Raw genomic sequence first — 22,981 nt, 5'->3', positions numbered from 1 at the left:
CATCAGCACCACGGAGATACACGGATACATCCGTAGACTCGAGACAGAATTCACAATGTGTTTTTGGGACTTTCAGGTGTATGGACCAATGTTTTATTTTCTGATCAAACCAGAAATCTTTAATGAGCAGCTGGATTTGTCTCACATTAACTGGCTGAGTTAATGCCAGTTAATGCAACATCGAAGCAGCTGGAATCCACAGCTGTGTGTGTTCATGGAGCTGCATGTTCACCTGCTGGACATCACTACCTGACAAGTTTGACTATCTTCAGAACATTGCAGAGGCCTTATTGACAGTATTTGGCTCTACATGTCTGTGTGAGCAGATTTTCTCTCACATGAGTCCTCAGGTAGCCTCTGAATGCTGGACACTGGGAGACCTGTGTCTCTGAGTGGGAGACCAGAGATCACATTAACATGTGTGTCTCTGTATTAACAAACATGCCATATTGGCCCAGTTTATTTTTCTTATCATTGTTGTGAGGAGACCATAAACAGCATTTGTATTTTCTGTTGTACAGTTCATTTGCTCTTATGGATAAAATGTGTTTTTTTTGTTTCAAAATAGCTGATAACTATTCGCTGACAGCTGCCAGCATCTGCAAACAAATATAATCCTATAAAGTGGTTCTATATAGTGTGTAACTGTTAATATAGAGCGTTATTAAATTTATTGCTAATGCAATCATATGGCACACTGACTTCTGAGGAAATTTTAGATGCACTCGTCATCAGAAAAGTTGCCGACCCCTGATATAGATGTATCATATATAAGAGACAAATGTTGTTCCTTCAGTATGTTGGCATTATTACATTTGGCTCAATGCTTACATATATGTGTAAAAACAAAATGTACGAGCTGTGATAACTGTGTCTGATAGAATGAAGAGTCGACTGATATATGAAATATTCCTTTATTGGGTGAGAAAACCAACGTTCCACAGGCCACAATTGACAATCTGATAGACTCCATGCGACGATGTGTTGCACTGCATGAGGCAAATGGTGGTCACACCAGATACTGACCGGTTCTGGGTCCCCAGACCCCCAATAGCGCAAAAAACTGCACATTCCAGGGTGGCCTTTTGTTGTGGGCAGTCTGAGGTACACCTGTGCACTACTCATGATGTCAGATCAGCATCCTGATGTGGCACACCTGTGAGGTGGGATGGATTATCTCAATATGGCAGATGTGCCCACTACCACACATTTGGACTGATTTGTGACCACTGTTTGGGAGGGATGGTTATATTGTGTATCTGGAATGAATTTTAGGTCTCTACGTCCATCCCATGGGGAATGGGAGCAGTAACAAAGGTGTTGCGTTTATATTTTTGTTGAGTGTATAAAGCATATAAACAGTTACAGCAATATGATGCAACAAACACAGCAGCTACTGATCCAAAATACTCAAAGCTTCATAGAACTGAAACCAACATTTATTTTAGCTCCATTCTGCTGCTGATACATACTTTAGGTTTCTGAACATTAAACTTGTTGCTGCCTTTCATAGTGTGTAACTTGAAGGCCCTGAGTACTCTGAGTACTTTCTCCCACACTGGAAACACTGGGATGATCACATTATTTGAACATTACCTAATAAGGCTGATTCAGCACAGACAGTTATGTTAAACTTTCCTAGCAGTCCTTCACAAACAGGGAACAGTCTGTCTATTCTCTCCATCTGTCAGCTGCTGCTGGCTCTTCCTCCTCCTCTTCCTCACACACTGCTGAGTTTGTCCTGGTGGATCATCAGGGGTGCAAAGCCTCACAGATGATGTGCAGCAGTGGCTCCCTCAGTCTGTCCTCACTCTGGACACTTGCAGTCGTCACACATGGAAATCAAATGTGTGATAAGCTGCAGGATTCAAACACAAGTGTAACTTATAAACACACGTTCATACTTTTATTCCACAATCAGAGAGAAAGAAACAGAGAGAGAGTGCAGGACAGACAGACAGGTGACAGTCTCAGGTGTACACACTGCTACACAACAGCACAGAGAAGCAGGATTTAGTGTTTGTGTTATTACGAAACAAGAAGAGTCCCAGATGGTGCAGTGGACACATGTGTGACTGCTGTGATTAAAGCATCTTTCTTTCAGCTTAACGAGTGAACCGTCAGCTCGTTCAAACACACGTTAAAGTGCGTTTGGCTCGACACCACCGAACAGAGGCAGCAATATAACACAGCTCACATTAACAGTGCAGTGGATCCTGCTTGTGCCGTGATGTTCAGGACTGCAAACCGAGCAGCATCACTGACTTTCAGCTTGTTGTGTTTGTGGATATATGACTGACTTTAATTATCCACAAAATCATCACATTCTCTGTCAGATTAAGGTCGACTATTGAACGGCGTATATTTTAAAGTAAAGGCTGTAAAACCAAGTTAGTACATTCACAACTAATGTCACATAACTTTGCCGACATGTGGCCAACAGTAATGTTTTAATGTTCTTCATTATTAAACATTCGCACATAAATAAGTGACATCATATACAGTAAACTTACTTTTGAAAGTTTACTCTTCGGCTGCTCCGCTTCTGCCCTCTGCCGTGTTTTTCGGCAAAATTATCCACACCCACCACCGCGCTATGAATTGTGGGATATATGGGACCACGAAGTGTACAGCGGACCACACTTCAAATTTGGGGAAATCGACGGCGCATTTGGAGTACACTTCAAATTGGGACAGCCGTCGTCACGTCGCTGTGACGTAATAGGTTTCAAAATGCGTACTCAGGAGCGTGCGGTCACTGGATTGGGACACAGCCAAGGTCTGTAGCTGTGTCAGAGCAGCTTGTGTGAGCCAGCGGTGATATCTGTACACGCAGTACCTTTAAAATACTCGTGTGTCATTCTCCTGCTAGCAGTGGAGGAGACTTCTGCTGAGGAAGAGGCCCTGCTGTCCTGCCGTCTTACTGGTGCCATTGAGGGATCAGCGGCTGCTATATATTCTCCTCGACCTCGAGTAGTTGGACTGAAGGACTCACAGACACGTTTTATATTTAGCTCTATACATTTTAAAAAGATTTTTTAAAAATATTTTCTTATTCACAAAGGCTGTATGGAGACATTTTGGTTATTGCCACAGACGCTTTCTCTTACTACGGATGGAGGATGTTGCGGTTTTACAACCCATGAACTGAGAAACGACTCAATAAGTAATATGTTCACATATTCCAGTGTTAAACACAAGTGAGTCTCAATTGAGTGAAGTGTTGGTAACTGATGCCAATATTTTTCTTCTGTTTAAATCCCATTCATATAAGGGACCCTAATTTTATCCTGCTACAAACATATTCACCCAGTGTCATTTAAGTTTCCTGTAAACTACACATGTAAAGCGGATGTGAGAGAGGCTGTGATGAAGTCCTGGAGTTTTTAACGATGTACGTGCTCCAGTCCAGAAATTTGTATTATATGTTGGACACAGGTGGTAAAGTGCTGTCACACCCTGAATAAATTGTCCTCTGTTCTTTGGTAAGCTGACATATTTGTTACATAATCATATGGTTTATCAGAGGGGAAGTGCGAGTTTTAGAATACTGGAGCCTAAGGTTAGGTGCAATAATATTCAGCCGTAATATTAGCTTATAACTAGGTCTTGTCAGTTAGCCAGTGTTGTGTCAAAAAGTCATGTCTGCCATAAACTCATTTTCGGTATTTGTCAAAAACCAGTTGATCATATTTAACCCTCCTGTTATGTTGGTTTCCAGGAACAACAGTTATGCTTCTGGGTTAATTTGACCCGGGGCAAATTTACTCATCCAAAAGTGTAGGAAACACTGGCATTGATTATTTTACAATTTTCTTTTATAATTTAGATTTTTTTCGTTTTCTGCAGTGATGCAGATGACATGTGACATCTCTTCTGTTCTGGGTCAATCTGACCCGCAACATAACAGGAGGGATAAACTGCTATAGACAACTTTTTGGTCTATAATATGTGAAACATGTCATATGTGTCCCTCATGAGTGATATTGAGTCATCTTGTGCCACAAACAACATTCCTGTCACAAGGTAGAAGCTGCAATCACTTTTTGGCAGTGATTTTTACTTCGTATTTATTCATTTGACATTAAAATTACTTTTTTAAAGAGTAATCTGGCCAAGAGGACAGCAGAAATTGCAACAAATATAATAATAGTTCTCTAAACATATTTTAAGTGTCCCAGAAGGACTGGGTTGGTTTTAATATAGTTACAATAACACAGAGTTATAAATATACTTGAAAAAATGGGTCGTTATTAAACTTGATATATAGCCTTTTGTAAATCATGTTCACTAAAGTCTATTTACCAATATAAGTAAAGACATTGGAAATCAGTTTTTGTCAGACGATCACTTTTTGGCACAACACCGGAGGTAAAACAGGTATGATCCTTCATATCTGGAGTGTGAAGGTGCAGACATAAATTCAGATATCTCTGGGATGTTTAAGAGTTTAGAATTTCTCTGGTTCATTAGCTTTATTCAGATAATTCAGTAATCACTCAAGATTAGTTCACTAGTACTCCTGAATTCAAAGAAATAGTCAGGGTATTCGGCGCTTTGCTTTCCCACAGGCGAACTCAGGTGAAATGAAAGAAGTATTGGATGCCCTCCTCCTCTGGCACAACGATAACTCACAAAAGCTCCTTGGAGTAAAGAGATCAGGTTCAGAAGTGGTTCTTTCTAAGAACGTATATCTGTATTTATAAATGACATATTAAGGATGAGTGATGCTTAAATAATGAGGAAATTAAGCAGTGACCAATGACACATTTAACAATGTGTCATTTTTATCCACTATTCTATGTTTATTTATGAGTACAAGATGCTTTTTTCTATCAAATACCTAAAAAATGACTCACTGCACCTTTAAAAATACTAACTTAAATAAACCAAGATAACCCAGCAGTCCATAGGAAATAATGTGTGCACTATGTCACTAAATTTATTGTCACTGCAAATGTAAAAGGAAACATAAATGAACCACAGAGGAAGTGACATGACTTTGAGGACAGATGTGATCAGGTGGAAAGTGCAGAAAGCTGACTGATGTCCATCTGTGGCTCCATTCAAAGTTGGCCTGTCCTGTATCAGGCATTCAGGATTTTCTTTTATGGCCATTTAGCTCTTATGGCATGAACTTGCTCAGTGCATTATTATTGGCGTTTCTACAGTCTGATATTTGTTTAATAATTGATTGATACAGTGCATCAAATAAGTTGATAAATAAGAGGTTAAAAACTTCATCATCATATCAAACATGATCGATTTGGAGCAAGTTTATTTGGCACATGCTGACTGCATTCTAATTGTAACCAGAACAGGAGGCGAGAGCAGAGAACGGGAGTGCAGCAGTTTAGTGAAAGGAACAGGAAAGGTGAAGAAGAGGTGAGCATCCAAAAGACGAGCAAGAGGACAGTTCCAAAGGAGACGTGACGGCACAATAAAAGCTGTAAGAGCAGAGATTCATTTTTACTATTTTTTTCTTTAGGTTTTACTCCCGCTGCTTACAGTAAATCAAATATATAGTACAAACAAGAAAAACTCAAATTGCATTGTTGTTCAGTATAGCTCTGTGACTTCAACCTTTAGCTAACGTATAATGTTTGACATTTTTTATAACTGTGACTATAAAATATAGTCAATAATATTAAAAAGGTGCTGTTACTGAGTGAAACTTCCAAAGATTTCAGGTCTGGATTTAGCCCCAGTGCTATGCTGGACATAAGCAACTGTGTTAGTGTGACGCCCTGCATATTTGAAGCATTGCAATAAACTTCTGTTCTTACTGAATCTGTAACATTGCCTTGATCTGCCTACATCATTTTTTAAATAGTTTATGTTGTTAAATGAGTTTTGTGTCACTGTGCACAGAGAGAAACTCACCTGATGTAGTGGTAATGCGTTATTCACCACTAGATGGAGACAACCTGGCACAGGTATTTTCTCTACACACTAAATTTCACACTGAAAAGCATTGGTGGGAATTTTTGTTTACATAGTAAGCAAAAGAAAAAATGTCTTGAGGTCTTTCCAGTGTTTTCAAAATTGTGTTTTTCAGATACACGTCAAAATTTAATACAGACAAACACACACACAAAACAACAAAATATGTCAAATTACATGCACGTCTCATTCACTTTTCAATTTCATGGAAAATAACTTGTGTTATTCATGACATGATATCATTTAAAATAACTTTGTCAGGCCAGTGAATAGCTGCCACATAAGTATAAATCTAAATCATGCAAGTGTAATATAGAAAAAAAACACAAACAGTTGTGCTGTTAGTTCATAATAAATGGGTAGGGGTGTATAGTCAGTAAAAGCCACCAAGGCTCTGCCGAGCTCCAAACCTCCTCTGCCACAAACAGAAGCATCAAAAATGTGCGCTGGGAGCTTCATGGCATGATTTCTACAGCCACACAAATCTATATGTATGTGGCCAAGAACCTCAGTCCATGTAGAGTATCTTAGCACAGTTTACTTGTGTCAGTTAGGTCAGCTAGTGGGATGGCAGAGAGGGCAGCCTTTACATTATTTTATTGTAGAGTGACAGGAAGTGCCTATGAGCTTCTAATCAGGCAGAGATATTGACAGAAGGAAATATTTCAAAATAAAAAATAAAAAAAATTACTTTTTTAAATTTCAAAGGAAATACATTGATGAAAATCAAAGAAGAGAAATATTTATGTGATGTTCCATTTTCCTGAGAACTGATTGGCTGTGATGACTCCTTCAAGTACTACATGCTACTTTGTCCTGCTAGTTAAGCCTGCTGTCTGTTCTCAGGCCTCCTCCTGCTTCACTGCCATAAATCCATCACCAGAGGGCTCCACTGACCTGCCTGTTGACATCAGACCACACCCCTGTGTCATGTGACCTGGCTGGAGTTGCAAAGCTGGACTCAGACCTGGCCCAGGCAAGTTCAAAGACAGTTGTGGTAGAGAGAGCAGGGAGTATAGTAGAGCACTGGAAGGATGAGGTGGAAACAGGAAGCGTGTAGATTCAGTGGATTTGGCATCCTCCATCTGTCTCCATGCTCTCTTTACTGGCCTTCTAAAAATCACTTCTAAAAACTTTTCCTGTAGCTGTGTAGCTGCTTTTGTTTAAATGTTTAGCATTTAGAATTCAACTTTACTGTCATTACACATGTCTAAATACAGGGTAACAAAATACAGTTTGCATCTTATCAGTAAGTGCAATAAGAGCAAATATACAGATGTACTACATATATACAGATCTATCGGTGTGAGGTAAACAGATCTACAGAGTGCTATGAATATATCTACAGCAGTGGAAGCGTAGCTCTCTGAACAGACTACAATAGTGAACATGGGTGTCAGGTTGACACTGTGCCCGCTGCACACTACAAGGTTAACAAGTTCCTCTCGACTGAGGCCAGACGGACTAGCCACAGACATTTTCTACATTTACAGAATAAATAAGTTTGTGTATTTCCTAAATATTTCGTTCTTGTTATTTTGTTTTGCACAAAAGCGAAATACAATCAGGAGCGTTGTCATGAAGCTTTTCCTGAAGCTGCCTCCACTGAGTGAGCAGCGGCGCCCTCTGCAGTTTGTGTGTGGAAGTGCAAAAGCTTACAGCACCTGGTATTCCCAGGCGGTCTCCCATCCAAGTACTGACCGGGCCCGACCCTGCTTAGCTTCCGAGATCAGACGAGATTGGGCGTGTTCAGGGTGGTATGGCCGTAAGCGAGGGAAGCCCGCTATAAAAGACCTTTTATACTTGGCAAATGTCATGCACTTTAAAATATAGTATTGTGCTAAGCTTCACATGTTACAGCGAAAACATGCAAACCTTTGTTGTGAACTGCAGCTTCAACACTGAGCTGCAAAAATGCTTTTCCCGCGGTAACGTCACCATAATAACACATGTTAGTTTCTCACAGCACAGTGTTAAAGTGACAGAGAGCACACAGTGTGTTAGGACCATTTGGAAGTCCAACATTTTTGTGCTTTGGAGAATTCAACTTGTATACAGGACATAAAAAAACGTAAGCACGACCGTGTCATCACAGCATGTATAAAAAGGCTGTTTCTGAAGCAGTCCCTCGCTTACGGCCACACCACCCTGAACACGCCTGATCTCGTCTGGTCTCGGAAGCCAAGCTGGGTCGGGCCTGGCCAGTACTTGGATGGGAGACCGCCTGGGAATACCAGGTGCCGTAAGCTTCTGCACTTCAAGACACAAATGACAGTTTAACCCTTGTGCGCCCGCCTGTTCTCGGGGCGTGGTGACCCCCCGAGGGGCGTGTGTGTTATTATGATGATTAGGGTGGGGGTCGCTAGGACCCCCGAGGGGCGCTTGTGTTATTACGACGTCGGCGGCGTCTGGGGAGCGTCGGTGCGTGAAGCGGCGTAGTTGGGACAGTACGTGACGGCGCAGTTGGTGCACACGTACACTCGGCACTCGTGGCACAGGATCTTGGTCTTGACGTCTTTGCTCTTGGGACACACGCGGCACCTTCGCCTCTTGACCGGAGAGGAGTCGTGTGGCGTAGCGTCGGCGGTGCGAGTAGTACGAGCATCGGCATCGTCGGCCTCGGTGGCAGTACCTCGGCCCGCGACTCGGCCTCCTCCCCGTCCTCGCGCTAACGCCCTGGCTTCGAGCATGGGGCGCGCGAGCGCTTTGCCCAGTCGCTCGAGGAAGAGCCGTCGTTTGTTGAGCTTGCCCGCCATCCAGTCGGGGTGAATTTCCCTCCACAGCACGAATGCGTTGTAGGCCGCCACGTCGACCATGTTGTGGAAAAGGGCCACGGGCCTCCTGCAGCTGTACGTGCTCACGACCTTGTCCAGGTTGTCGACGCCTCCCTTGTTGCGGTTGTAATGCAGCACCAAGGGAGGCCTTGCGAGCCGCCGTCCTGGCAAAGTTGCAACGGCATTTCGTAGCCGTGATCCAAGTGGCTCTTTGGTTGTTAAAGGTTGCTATGGCAAGTATGACAGAAGATTCTTAAATCATCTTAAAAAGGAAAGTCTCATTTTGCTCAACTGTTTCTGGAGGTCACAGCTCACGATTGAAATGGAAAACATTAAAGGTTGTTGGTAAAAGTTGTGGTATATCAGTGGTTAGAAATAACATTATTGCTTTAGGATTAGTTTAACACAAAGTCAGGGCTGACCCAGGACCATTGCTGTGAGTCACAGTGCGCAGCATAAAAGTTCTTTCACATCGGACGCAGGATGTGCTGCTAATGCTAACTGCTAACTAAAAGCAAAGGATCCAGAATTTGTTACGCTGGCTGCTGGGCTCTGTGGGTTTTTGCAGCAGCTCTTCCTGTACTAGATGCACCTGCTCCTTGTCGTTTTTATCTCTGACTTTATGTCCTCTACAAGAGTTTGTTTTTTTTGCTAGTTCTTCAAATGTTCAATAAAAACATGTATGCTAATTCATAACGAAGAAAGCTTTGTAATAAAGACTGTAATTTCCAAAACACTGCCTGCCCCCACCCCGCGGTCCGCAGCGCTGTTGAAAAGGCTGTGGAAGTCCCTGTATTAAACACGTAGACCTGTGACACAAAAATCACCAAACTCGGACGACCACAGACTGTTTTCCTTCGTGGTGATGAAGGAAAACGCTGGGTTGGCATGTAAAAGGGCATTTATTCCCTTCAAAGACCTGCAGTTCAAAAAAAGCGCCCCTCGACAGCCAAACCCATCTGTTCTCTGATTGGATTGTTACATTTGTGATTGACATGACATTGACCAATCAGATGAAGGGAAGAAAAATAGGGTCAAAAATTCGTACTTGTAACTTGCAGGGGGTTTTTTTCTAAGTCCACACGCAAATCTTTTTTACGCACATGCAATTCTTTTTTACACATACAAATCTTTTTTACGCATACAAATCTTTTTTACGCATACAAATCTTTTTTACACATACAAATCTTTTTTACGCACACACAAATTCTTTTTACACACACAAATTCTTTTTACACATACAAATCTTTTTTACACATACAAATTCTTTTTTACACATACAAATCTTTTTTACACATACAAATCTTTTTTACACATACAAATCTTTTTTACGCACACACAAATTCTTTTTACACATACAAATCTTTTTTACACATACAAATCTTTTTTACACATACAAATCTTTTTTACACATACAAATCTTTTTTACACATACAAATCTTTTTTACACATACAAATCTTTTTTACGCACACACAAATTCTTTTTACACATACAAATCTTTTTTACACATACAAATCTTTTTTACGCATACAAATCTTTTTTACGCACACACAAATTCTTTTTACACATACAAATCTTTTTTACACATACAAATCTTTTTTACACATACAAATCTTTTTTACGCATACAAATCTTTTTTACACATACAAATCTTTTTTACACATACAAATCTTTTTTACACATACAAATCTTTTTTACGCATACAAATCTTTTTTACGCACACACAAATTCTTTTTTACACATACAAATCTTTTTTACGCACACACAAATTCTTTTTACACATACAAATTCTTTTTTACACATACAAATCTTTTTTACACATACAAATCTTTTTTACACATACAAATCTTTTTTACGCACACACAAATTCTTTTTACACATACAAATCTTTTTTACACATACAAATCTTTTTTACACATACAAATCTTTTTTACGCATACAAATCTTTTTTACGCACACACAAATTCTTTTTACACATACAAATCTTTTTTACACATACAAATCTTTTTTACACATACAAATCTTTTTTACACATACAAATCTTTTTTACACATACAAATCTTTTTTACGCATACAAATCTTTTTTACGCACACACAAATTCTTTTTTACACATACAAATCTTTTTTACGCACACACAAATCTTTTTTACGCACACACAAATTCTTTTTACACATACAAATTCTTTTTTACACATACAAATCTTTTTTACACATACAAATCTTTTTTACAAGTACAAAATATTTATGACCACATTTTGAGCCCATAGACATCCGCTGGTTTCCTCTTTCAGCGCAAAGTGGGCGATAAACAAACAAGAGAGAAAAGACGATCAGCTGATCATTGATCAGTTTTCATGATTGAAGCAGAAACAGGAGAGGGAGGGGGAGAGAATGAAAGAAGAAGAGGCAGCTGTGCAGCAAAGACACAGAATAAATCCAGCTTTGTGTCTTTTTCATTGTAGCTGAAGTCCGGGACAAACTGTTCCTTTTCACCTCAACAAGAAACGCGTAATATTTTCTCTGAATACCAGACGGGACGGTTGGCAACTCTAATAACTTATGAACAAAATAAAGTTCAACATCATTAACTTCATAGCACCACCCAGCTGTGTAGAAACTCCGTCATGCTAGCTAGCACGCAGTACGGAAAAAGTCAGCATAACGAAAATAAACTCCACCTAAACTTGGTTCATATCTGACCCAGAGAGACTGCAGGTCATAACTTCTTACCTGAAGTTCAGTTCACACTTGGCCGCCTCGGGTCTCTTTTCCTTCTGTGTCCCTTTTCCTTCATCCACCTGCTGCCTCCACCACTTGCTAATGTTACTGAATCTGTGGAAACTCCGCGATAGCCACCACACGAAGTAACGAGTAACGACCCTATCTAAATCCCAGTAACGAGTAACGCGTTCCTGATTTTGGCATAGTAACTAGTTACCGTGCTCGTTACCACAATAATAACGTAGTTACTGTAACGTGTTACTTAATAACGCGTTAGTCCCAACACTGATAACTATGCATGTGACAAATAAAGAACCTTGAACCTTGAACCTTGAAATACATTGATTACAGTAAATGGTACATCTTAGATGGCTAAAAACAGACACAGAAGTTCCTCTTTCTATAACACCTTCCATACATGGCAATAAATTTCAAGCCTAGATGGTCCCTGAGGGCTTGTCCTTTCTTGACTGGTCTTCTGTCATCCGTTACCAAGCAAACTGAAATGCAGTTAGAAGCAAAATGAATTTTGGGCCTTTGGCCTGGCAGGCTTCTGGATTATATGTGTTTGTAAGCATGTACGCAATCCTTCTGTGCTCCAAGTCACCTACACAATACATTGTGAAGACATAGCGCTTCACAAAGCTTAAAACCTTCTTTAATGTAAAAAATAAATGCTGCCCCTTTTCTACAATTCCCCTGTGGGAGAGGAGCTGGAGTGGGCAAGCTATTTATTTGGAGGTCTTTCTTTCTTTTACCTTTTATCGTCAGACACAACACAGAACCACACCAGTTACACTCAAACCTCAGTCTGAGGGATGTTTGGACAGCAGAGAGAGGGAGACAGCTCTCCTGGGTCCTCACATGCAGAGCCGGTAAATCAGGAGTTAACTGCGATTAACCACAAGTTACACTCTCACATCCAGGCCTGACTACAGACATGCTGGATTAAGTAGAAGCTGTGTAACAAAGAGAGGACATCACACTACCATCTTAACAAAGTCACTGACATCTATCAGTCTGAAAGACTTAAATTTGGAGTCTATTGTGATTTTATTTTTCTCAGAATTGACAACAATGTCATTGTCCAGAGCAAATACCCAGAAATAAAAGCCACTCTGTTTCACTCAGGTGTGTCTGTGTTGTATCTGACTCAAAGACAAGGAATCTGTACATCTCACCTGACTGCAAGCTGATGATGCCAGTGCTGTTACCATGGCAGAATCCAGTTTAGCAGGTTTACAGACAGACCAAAACCATAAGAGTCACGTAACTGGAGAAAACTAAGCTGTAGTCTTTGTCACTGTGCAACAGACTTTTGGCTGTCTACATGTCATTAATGACAATATTTGACTGCTATTCCTATTGATGTATTCCGTATTTATACATGTGTATATATGCTATATTTATGCTTATGTTCATATTCTCTTATTCTGCTTTATTTTACATTATAACTGCTACTGGAAATTGAGTTTCCTGGAGGAACCACCCAAGGGATTAATAAAGTTCTATTGATCTACATTTACTGTATATAACAGTGTTTAAATAGTACTTTATATGGTATTGATGTCATACCAGAAACCAGGAAAGTGTCCTCTCTTTGTCCCTCAGCATGCAGCAGAAGATTCAGATCTTCACCTCAGCTGAGAAGCTGTTGGCCTGATTCATAGTCTCCAGGTTCAGATCAAGACTGAGTTGGTAGAGAAATATGATCTGACACTTTAGTAATAATAATAATAATAATAATAATAATAATAATAATAATAATAATAATAATGGATTGCATTTTTATAGCGCTTTTCGGGGCCCTCAAAGCGCTGTACAATACCACTATTCATTCATTCTCACATTCACACACTGGTGGAGGCAGCTACGGTTGTAGCCACAGCTGCCCTGGGGCAGACTGACAGAAGCGAGGCTGCCATATCGCGGCATCGGCCCCTCTGGCCAACACCAGTAGGCAAGTAGGTGAAGTGTCTTGCCCAAGGACACAACGACCGAGACTGTATAGTACAGTATATTAGCAGAGTTTTTCTGTCCTCACTAAGTGTTGTCCTCATGAATGTAGACTAAGCTATACAGACAGGTAAACACTCTCCTTGTCAAAATCCAAGGAACAGGCCGATGTATTGAGTTGGATGATTTAATAAGGATAAAGTGTAAAACTGTTGACAAAACCAGAAGTAAAACCAATTAAAATGTTGCATCAATATGCCTTGTTGGGGTTATAATACTGTACAAAGCACCTTGAGCCAATCTTTGTTATGATTTGGTGATATAAATGTAATGTAATGTAACTGATAAACTGGGACTACACACAACAGTGCACAGTGTTTGAGAACAACTTCTTGGTTCTTTAACCTGTTCTCTTTTACTCCACTACTGTCACCATTTTATCTAAGTCTTTGATAAAATATCTCTGTGATCAACATTATTTGTTAGGATCTTAACAGAGCTGCAGGAAAAAAAGTGAAACTCATTTGGTTTTGCTCTACAGAGATGCACACTGAGTCACAAACCAATTCAACATACCAGTAAAAAACAAGAAAACAAAACCAAAAGAAAGATGTAGGTATGGTAGGATGAATAGGTGTGGCAGGTTGTGTTATTGTGTCAGTATGTGTAAAGATTACCACAGATAGCAGACATGCCAATGCAAAATATGGCAACAATGAAGCAGGAAGTTTAGTAATCATGATCATCTTCAGAGATACAAAAATGAACCAAGTTTCACATGTATAGATGTATACATTACCAGCTGTTCTTGTTGTTCTGGAGCCAAAACAGCATCTGTCCCTGCTGGCCTAAAGCACTGCCTAACCTAATATTATCATATGTAGTTGTGATGGAGGTGGTAAGGATGGTAATTAAGCAGTACAATGGTTTGATTCTTTTTAAAATTATTTTCCTTTTTTTTTTTTGGTAAGATACTGTGGGACAGCTAGGTACAAAGGTGTGCCAAGGTGTGGCCGATTAATTAATTATTCTCAAAGTTTCCAGACTTTTAGGATCATGAATCATCCTGTTCTAAATAAAATGTTTTGCGTTTGTTCATCAGACAGAGAAACATCTTATGTTGGATGCTCTTGCTATGTGAGGAAATGTGCAGCATGTATCAGTAATTGAACAACACAATGTGACAGATGATTGTGCAGGTGTCTGCTGTGAAAATTGTTTTTTTAATTTCTGTCAGAGATGTGCTGTAAAAGAAACCAGAAGAAAAACACAGGAAAAAAACACAAGACTATTATACTTTGTTTATTCGTGACTATTGAAAATAATATTGAAGGAAAATAACTTTTTCTTTTTAAAATACAAGCTGACAAAGGACATATTTAGTTGTTTCACATTATCACATTTGGTCTCTATTATGCATTTCAGAGTCACTGGGTGAGAGGTGAGGTTGGGACAGGTCACTGGTCTCTCACTGATTAAAATACTTTTTTGTTCTCATAGTTATCACTGGGGTTTTGAAAAAAAGAGATTAAAACAAAAAATGTTTAGGGCAAGGGTAATTCACAAATTAACACTTAAATATCAGAGAGCATTAACTTCTTTAAAAAAATATTTGTTGTCATTTATTGCTTTTACTTTGGTTGTAATATCTGAATATAAAATGCTTCGAACACTTATTCACAGCAAAAAATTAAGTCAGAAAAAAAATCGAAACTTTCAGAAAAAGTAAAAAAACAAACAAACAAACAAAAAACTTGTGATGGTTACTGGGTATTGTTGTGTGAAATGGAAAATAGACTGATTCTTATATGGTGAATCTCTACTTTACCATTGGCTTACATCACTTCCTTGTTTCTTGCTTCTAGCTAACCATAGCACAGTGTTACAAGTAAAAGCAGCTCCTGTAAGAGTTGTACACTCTTCTCTATTACTGATAAATGCTGTTACCATAGCATTTATCAGCTGAAGAGCAAGTGGATTTACATCAGCCTGTATGCTTATTTGCATTATGGGTTAATATCTAATGAGATTTATTTTTTGGTTTAATTGTTTGTTTGTTCTTTGTGCTGCTCCAAAAAAAGTTTAATGTGTGTTTGTTTTGTCCTGTTGAAACAGCCAGCTGTGCCATCTGCCCATTTAACCTTTCTCCAAAAGACATTTCGCTCGTCCATAACGAGGAGCTGCGACAGTCGAGCTTCAAGATGTCGGTCCAAGATGTTTTGGAGCCGTTGCTTCTTTCTTAGTTGGCATGCTCACAGTCCATGGTCATATAACACTGGCTTCACTGTGGACGGTGACGCTCGTGTTGCAGCAGTTTTTAGTTCATGGCAGGGTTGAGCTTTGTGATGGACACAAAGTACCTTTGCTTTATTAACAACTGGAACGTTAATAAAACATGTTTGATTTTGCTCCACAGGGTGAAATGAAACAGAAAACCACAACGTGAAGATTAAAGAAATTAAACCAAAAAAGTAAGATAAGATAAGATAAGATAAGATAACCTTTATTAGTCTCACACGTGGGAAATTTGTTTTGTCACAGCAGGAAGTGGACAGTGCAAAAGTTATGAGGCAAAAATTAGGATACAATAAGAATAAATACAGTACACAACTGTACAGAATAGAATAAAATAAAATAAATATACAATAAGATAAAAAATAGAATACAAATACAAATGCTATATACAACTGAGTAAAAATACAACGATGACAGAAAGGATTATTGCACTTAGTATTATTGCATATGTATGGATGTGTGTGTTTGTTCAGTTAAAGTCTTTGTTGTGGAGTCTGACAGCAGTGGGGAGGAAAGACCTGCGAAATCTCTCCGTCCCACACCGTGGGTGCCGCAGTCTCCCACTGAAGGAGCTGCTCAGTGCTGTCACAGTCTGCTGCATGGGGTGGGAGACGTTGTCCATCAGGGATGACAGCTTAGCCGCCGTTCTCCTGTCACTCACCACCTCCACTGGGTCCAGAGGGCATCCTAGAACAGAGCTGGCCCTTCGGATCACCCTGTTCAGTCTCTTCCTGTCCCCAGCAGAGATGCTGCCGCCCCAGCAGACCACACCATAAAAGATAGCAGAAGCCACCACAGAGTCATAGAAGGTCTTCAGGAGTGGGCCCTCCACCCCAAACGACCTGAGTCTCCGCAGCAGGTACAGCCTGCTCTGCCCTTTCCTGTAGAGGGCGTCTGAGTTATGAGTCCAGTCCAGTCTATTGTTCAGATGAACACCAAGGTACCTGTAGCTGTCCACAGCCTCAATGTCCATACCTTGGATGTTCAGTGGTTGCAGTGGAGAATGTTTGTGCCTGCGGAAGTCTACCACCAGCTCCTTGGTTTTACTGGCGTTGATCTGGAGGTAGTTCAGCTGGCACCAGTCCTAATCTAACATTCCTAAGATAGGAATGTTAGATTAGTCACAACAGGTGTGACTGGTTCTGTCGGTGTGGGTGTGCACTCTAGTAGTATAAATATCTGCAGACACAGAGGCATTAGCACAATAACCACTGCTCATCTTTATCCACACTTTAAGGAATCATGGAGGTTTCAGCGTTAAAGAAAATGATAGATGTTTTGAGTCTCTGTGAAGACGTTAAGGTAGAAAAAACAGATCTCATCATTGATGGTAATGCTCTTTACTATTTTTTGTATTATACATCTGATCCAAAGCTGGACCAGAGATGTGGAGGGGATTATCCTGGATTCAAACATGAGGTCTGTAAGTTCTTTAAGACTCTGCAGGACTGTGAAGTCAATCCGTACGTCATCCTGGATGGAGGCTCAGGACCCGAGAAGCATGAAAAAAATGTGTCTCGTCTAAAATATAAACTGAAAAAAGCAAAGACAATAGCAGAAACTGAGCCTGATGGCACTTTACCAGAGGGATATAATGTGTTACCACCTCTGGTCAAAGATGTATTCCTAGAAATCTTAAAGGAAGAAAAAATAGAGTTTGAAGTGTGTTTAGGAGAGGCAGACCCTGAGGTTGTTTCTAAGGCAAATCAGGAACAATGTGCTGTGCTGTCCATTGACAAGGATTTTTACATCTTTGATGTGCACAAAGGTTTCCTTAATCTCCACAACTTTGAGTGGAAAAAAGAAGAGGATGGAAAAATTCCTGCTAAGATCTACACACGTTCAACGTTTTGTGAGCATTTTGAATTGGACCCTGCTCTCATGCCAGTCTTTGCTTCAATAGCAGGAAATGATTATTCAAAATTAGAAGACTATGGCGCTTTTGCAAAGGAATCATCTTCACCTGGTGAGTCCAGCATTAAAAGACTGGATGGTATGCTCCGCTTTTTAAGTAAAGTGAACCTGGATGGCTTGAATGATTCACGGAAGAGAGAACGTGCTCTGAGTAAAGCTTTAAAGTATGTTGGAAAAAAAGAGAACCAAACATTCAAATTCGCCATTGAAAGATATGTTGAACCAGAAAAAAACAAAAAACAACCAAGTTCCAAGTTGCCACCATGGGTGTGTAAAAAAGTTGAGCACGGAGAACTCACCAGTTTCGCCACAAGTGTTGTGGGTCGGAAGACAATGATGCTGACCCCACTTGTGGAGGACTTTTCACAGCACAGTAGTTATCAAGCTGCTTACCGCATCAGACAGTACTTCTATGGACTGTTAACAGGAGATAAGATTACTGAATATGACAGGGATGGAGAAGAGATCAAATACTACCATGTCCGACCAATACCTCCCAGCAGTCATGAACAGAAACAACTGAAACTACAGCGTCTGCATAAGGTACTGAGGTTAATCATTAAATATGCGTTTAATTACTCTGACAGGTAGACATGTTTCTGTGGTACATGTAAGCATATTGTCTGTGTAGTACCTCTCTATGCAGGATGAGCGTCGCAGGGTGTTTGAAGAAGCTCTGGAGGTTCAGACTTCAGTCTTAGAAAACATCCCCAACCAGCTGAAGCTGCCAGTCTATGTGACTGTTTTCTGGTTCAAGAGTCTACAACAGCACCACTGCCTCCACGCCCTCCTGCTGTGGTTTGTGTGTAAGCCCGATGGTCCAGGTTAGTCTCACGGGGTAACATGATGAATATTAACAATGAAATATAGCTACATGTCACTTTATATATTCCATATATTCTACTCGGATGAAACTTTTACAGTTTCAGCTCCATAAATGTGATTATTCTGTTTATTATTTACAGTCACCTGTCAGCAGGTTAGTCTCTCTGAAAGCAGTCAGCAGATGGACTGTAGTCAGAGTTTGTGTGACAGTAGCAGCACTGATGCTTCCACATGAGCCTGAACAAGAAGACAAACTGCTGCTGGTCTCTGGTTCTGTGTCACTGAAACTTTTTCTTTTTTTGTCTGTAGAGGACGAGTTTGAGAGGAAGATGAAAGTTTTAAACGATGAAGGTGTGAGTAACTGGAAGCCATGTGTGGCTCATGCTTTCAGCCAATGGCAGTGCTGCATGAGGCAGAGCCTCCACCTGAACCAGCTGCTGCTTTCCCCTCTACCAGAACCTCAGTTTGCCCGGTAAACACCAGACCAATGATTTGCTCCACAGATGGTTAACACACTTCATCAACTTTAACTGAGATTTTCTGCTTTGTCAGGCTTTACTGTGGACCTCTCCTTCATCGGCTGGCAGATGGAGACACGATTGAAGAAGTACAGAAAACACTGAGAGGAGAAAAGAAGAAATTATATGAGAACCTGAAGACTGTTTGTAATCCTTCTTCTGGAGAGGGATCCTCTGTCCTGAGAGTTGAGGTTCCCTCTACTGGGGAGCGTTCCTCTGGTATGAGTTCCTCCAGTGAGGAGGGATGGGAGCAAGTTGCAAACAACAACAAAAACCAAAAAAAGGGAAAAAAGAAGAGAGCTACCAGAGAAAAAGCTGATAAATGAGACTCTGAGTGATGAGCTGATCAGAGAAGGACTTTCTGATCCCGAAGCTCTGTTCTGTTACTTCTCTTCAAATGTACTCTAACACAACTGTTGCTACTAGCATTTGTTTGATTTTGAACACTGTTTACCAAGGAGTTTTCAAAACTTTTAAAATAAGGTACTATTATCTCTATGTGCCACTATCTTCATATATGGAATTAGCATTAATTTGATATTAGAATTTCTGGTGTAGTGATTCCGGTTAGTATGATAATTTACATCCATCCATCCATCCATCCATCCATCCATCCATCTATCTATCTATCTATCTATCTATCTATCTATCTATCTATCTATCTATCTATCTATCTATCTATCTATCTATCTATCTATCTATCTATCTATCTATCTATCTATCTATCTATCTATCTATCTATCTATCTATCTATCTATCTATCTCTCTTGATCTTTTCAGTCTTTTCTTTTAGGTTAACTCCCAGCATGGCAAATATCACGTCCAGTGCCTTCAAATAGTCATGTCACTGGTTAAGTTCCCAGCTTGTGATTCAAAGCGCAGGTTCCATCAGTGGTGTTCATACATGCTGCTGCTTGTCCCTTCAGTGTTATAGGTCACTTGCACTGACTTTTGCCTGCTGTTAATTCTTCAAGTCCACGATGTTCTGTCTGTCTTCTGTCTTCATCACAAGGTTGACTGTCCTTTAAGCTTCTTCTCAGGCTAAGGACATAATGAGAGGTCAAGCTGTCAAATTTCAAGCCAAAGACTGGCCTGTTTGTCGTCCCAATTCTGTTAATCTATCATTTTGCCGCTGCACTCATGTTTTGAGGTCCATGGGCACCTGTATTAAAATAGGACGGAACACAGCCTTGCCTCAGTGAACTATTAATGACTTATGGTTGCTAAAAACAACTTAGGTAATTTAAATTCAAGTGGTCAAGGGAAACACCATAGGTGAAGACCAAGTCCAGAGTGTGCCCAGCCGTATGAGTAGCCCCTGCTACATGCTGAACAAAGTTGAAAGAGTCCATAATGCTCAGGAACCCCTTAGTGGTACTGTTTGTTGAGTCATCCACATGAATGTTGAAATCTCCAACAATGATAACCATGCCCATTTTAATAGTGGAAGTTAAAAAGTCTTGTAGGTCTGACAGAAAAGACGCAGCAGACCCAGGTGGACGATAAATTAAAATGCCGTATGTGGGCTGTTCTCTTCCAATTTTTATCATAAGCATCTCAAAAGAGTTTTAGCAGCTTAAAGAAATCATCTGGCATAAAAATGTATTTTTAAAAACATTCTGTCTGACTCCTGACACTGTTTCACAGACAGGCAGTCACAAAGCACTGTACACAAATACATGTATGACATTTATTAAACATAGATTTAATGAACCCAATCCAAAGAGGAAGTCTGGAAGTCCGCCATTTTGAATGTAAAATGATATTTTGGCACGTTTTAGTGTTTTCCAGACATCGCTGGTTTACACATTCGCCTGCAAAGTGAGAGGTCACTGGTTAAATTCCATTTGGTTACTTCAGGAACTTTTTGGGGTTACTTCAGAAAGGGACATCTTCATCAAAGTCATGTTTGTGGTGGAATTTTGATCATTTACCACTGAACATAAGATTTTCATCTCTAAAAATGTATTTTGTCCAGTCTGTCCCAAACTTCACATGTTTGATGACAGTCTGGCGACGACTACATGCCAATATCTGGTCACACATGGTGCCACAGTTCTCATATAACATTTTAATCAAGACTGTGATTGAAGTATTTCTTGCAAAACAATCATAACCAAACAAAACCTGTCCTGTACTGTAAATGAACAGTAGGACAAAAAGATTTCTAGTCATTACGGAAAGCAATGTTTTTGTTTACATCGTTGGAACGAGGAAAAATTCCCCCACCACAAAAACACAGAAATACTCATGAAAGCAACCTGTAGTGCAAACACGAGGGCTGAATTTATTACTTCCTGTGCTAGAAACCTGCTGATGTTCCTGATATGAATAGATCACCAGTCTTCCTTGTCTTTATCTTATCTCCTGTTGAGATGTTGCAGCAGAAAATGTTTTTAAAAGCATTAGTATGTCAGAAAGAAAGACCATTTTCTCCATGGGAGTGATAAACTCCTATATTTGTGGTTTATTGCACTGGGTAGCATCTTCATCTAAATCTACTGCTGGAAAAGGATGATGTCACCACTAAAGGTACAGTGTGTTCTCAGGGGGAGTAATGTAATGTTGAAAATGGCATTTCACTGTGACTGAAACACAAAAAGGAACCAGTCCCATCCCTACATACACAAGTGGGCATCCATAGCTGCGATTTATCAGGTGGGTGCAGTGTGTGTTGGCAGTGGACTCACTGTGCCTAAGCAGCCATGAATCATAGAGGACTTCATGCTCCTCCATCATAAATCCACTGGCACCTACCAGCCAGTCACTGTGGGTTTGTCATTGTAGAAAGCTGAACATACAACCTCTGCATAGAAGCACAGCTACAGTTAATATGTTAGCTCTGTATTTGTTCTAAAACCTTCTATCACTGTGTGGTGATGGATACTGGTTGGATATTTTTAGCTGCTTCAAATGTTGAGACAATCAGCTCCATTATCCATTTGCCGATTTTTTAACACAGGTGAAACCAGTTACTCATTTCTAGTAAATCAGTTGCCTGAGAAATTTTCCCTGGAAGCCAAACTGTGGCAAAGAACGACCCTGAAGCTGGCTGACCTGAACAAAGTGCAGCAACACTTAATAATTACACAAGCACATGTAAATATGTCTACTGCGCTGTTGCATAATTTTGGTTAGGTTGCAAAGCATGACAATAATGTTAATATCATTTTTACCAACTTGTACGTGAAGTGGGGAAACTAATTATTAAATTGCACCGAAATAACAACAAAGAAAAGAAAACAAAGCTGCCTTACTGCACTAACAGAGAAAGTTAGAGCTTCATGAAATTTCCCCTCTTTTGTATTTGACCCTTCACCCTCAGTTTTTCCTGTTCTTCGCTATTAGAAGCTGACCGTTTAAACCTCTGAGTTGGATTGAAATGTCCTAGCTCGGCATGTCAGACGGAAGGAGAATCACAGCTGAAACTATATATCTTTTTTCCCTGCAGAGCCATAGAAATGATTGCACTGTAATGTTTTTAATAAACGTCTATGGCAGGGGTCGGCAACCCGCGGCTCCGGAGCCGTATGCGGCTCTTTAGTCTTTATTTTGCGGCTCCGGGTGGTTTGGGAAAATAAATTAGAAGTATTTAGCTGAAGTGTATTTTATTTGTGTTTATTTCTTTTTTTAACTTGTAGTTCTAAATTAGAAGATTATTGTGATATTGAAATATAAAAATACAATTATATTCTATTATTTTTTTTCATCGCTCATAATAAGCGTCACACTCGCAGAAGCCGGTGTACCCGCCGAAACGCCTGCATTTATCGAGACTTTCAAACCCAGGTAGGCCAATTATGGATCTTTGGATCCACATTATGTCAGCAGCTCCACCGTGAACTATGTTAAAAACAAACATGCTCACGCCTCACAGACGACAGCTTACAGTCCTGCGTAAACTGACTTCGTACAGCCCCGACCTGCTGTACACACACAGCCGGCTGTAGCTTTGCAGCTCACAGCCCGACACACACAAACACAACAGCAGAGAGAGCACAGACTTTCAGGCGGCGAGGCGTGATTGCGGGTGC

General features: G+C 40.2%; 1 protein-coding gene, 1 long non-coding RNA gene and 2 other non-coding genes across 5 annotated transcripts; 3 read left to right on the top strand and 1 right to left on the bottom strand.

Annotated features, from left to right (window-relative positions):
* Positions 1-1,805: 1,805 nt before the first annotated feature.
* Positions 1,806-7,579, top strand: LOC112434701 (uncharacterized). 2 transcript variants are annotated; one of them, XR_013098226.1, is made up of 4 exons: positions 1,806-3,200; positions 5,317-5,449; positions 5,872-5,936; positions 6,790-7,579. It is a non-coding gene; the product is annotated as an uncharacterized LOC112434701 (long non-coding RNA). The 2 variants fall into 2 exon arrangements; XR_003024177.2 differs by having other exon boundaries at positions 1,806-5,449.
* Positions 7,580-7,595: 16 nt separating this feature from the next.
* LOC111501523 (5S ribosomal RNA) lies at positions 7,596-7,714 on the bottom strand. The gene has a single exon (XR_002721535.1). It is a non-coding gene; the product is annotated as a 5S ribosomal RNA (ribosomal RNA).
* Positions 7,715-8,073: 359 nt separating this feature from the next.
* On the top strand, positions 8,074-8,192 carry LOC111501524 (5S ribosomal RNA). The gene has a single exon (XR_002721536.1). It is a non-coding gene; the product is annotated as a 5S ribosomal RNA (ribosomal RNA).
* Positions 8,193-10,505: 2,313 nt separating this feature from the next.
* LOC101472547 (single-strand DNA endonuclease ASTE1) lies at positions 10,506-22,548 on the top strand. The gene is made up of 4 exons (XM_004574652.3): positions 10,506-18,147; positions 18,236-18,428; positions 18,739-18,901; positions 18,982-22,548. Exons 1-4 carry the CDS (start codon positions 16,933-16,935, stop codon positions 19,271-19,273), a joined length of 1,863 nt encoding a protein of 620 aa, XP_004574709.1. The 5' UTR covers positions 10,506-16,932; the 3' UTR covers positions 19,274-22,548.
* The last annotated feature ends 433 nt before the right edge of the window (positions 22,549-22,981 follow it).

This window comes from Maylandia zebra, linkage group LG4, assembly GCF_041146795.1.
Source record: "Maylandia zebra isolate NMK-2024a linkage group LG4, Mzebra_GT3a, whole genome shotgun sequence".
In the NCBI taxonomy this organism is placed as follows: Eukaryota; Metazoa; Chordata; class Actinopteri; order Cichliformes; family Cichlidae; genus Maylandia; species Maylandia zebra.
Note: the sequence above shows the minus strand (reverse complement) of the source record. Positions and strands in the feature narration are given on the sequence as shown.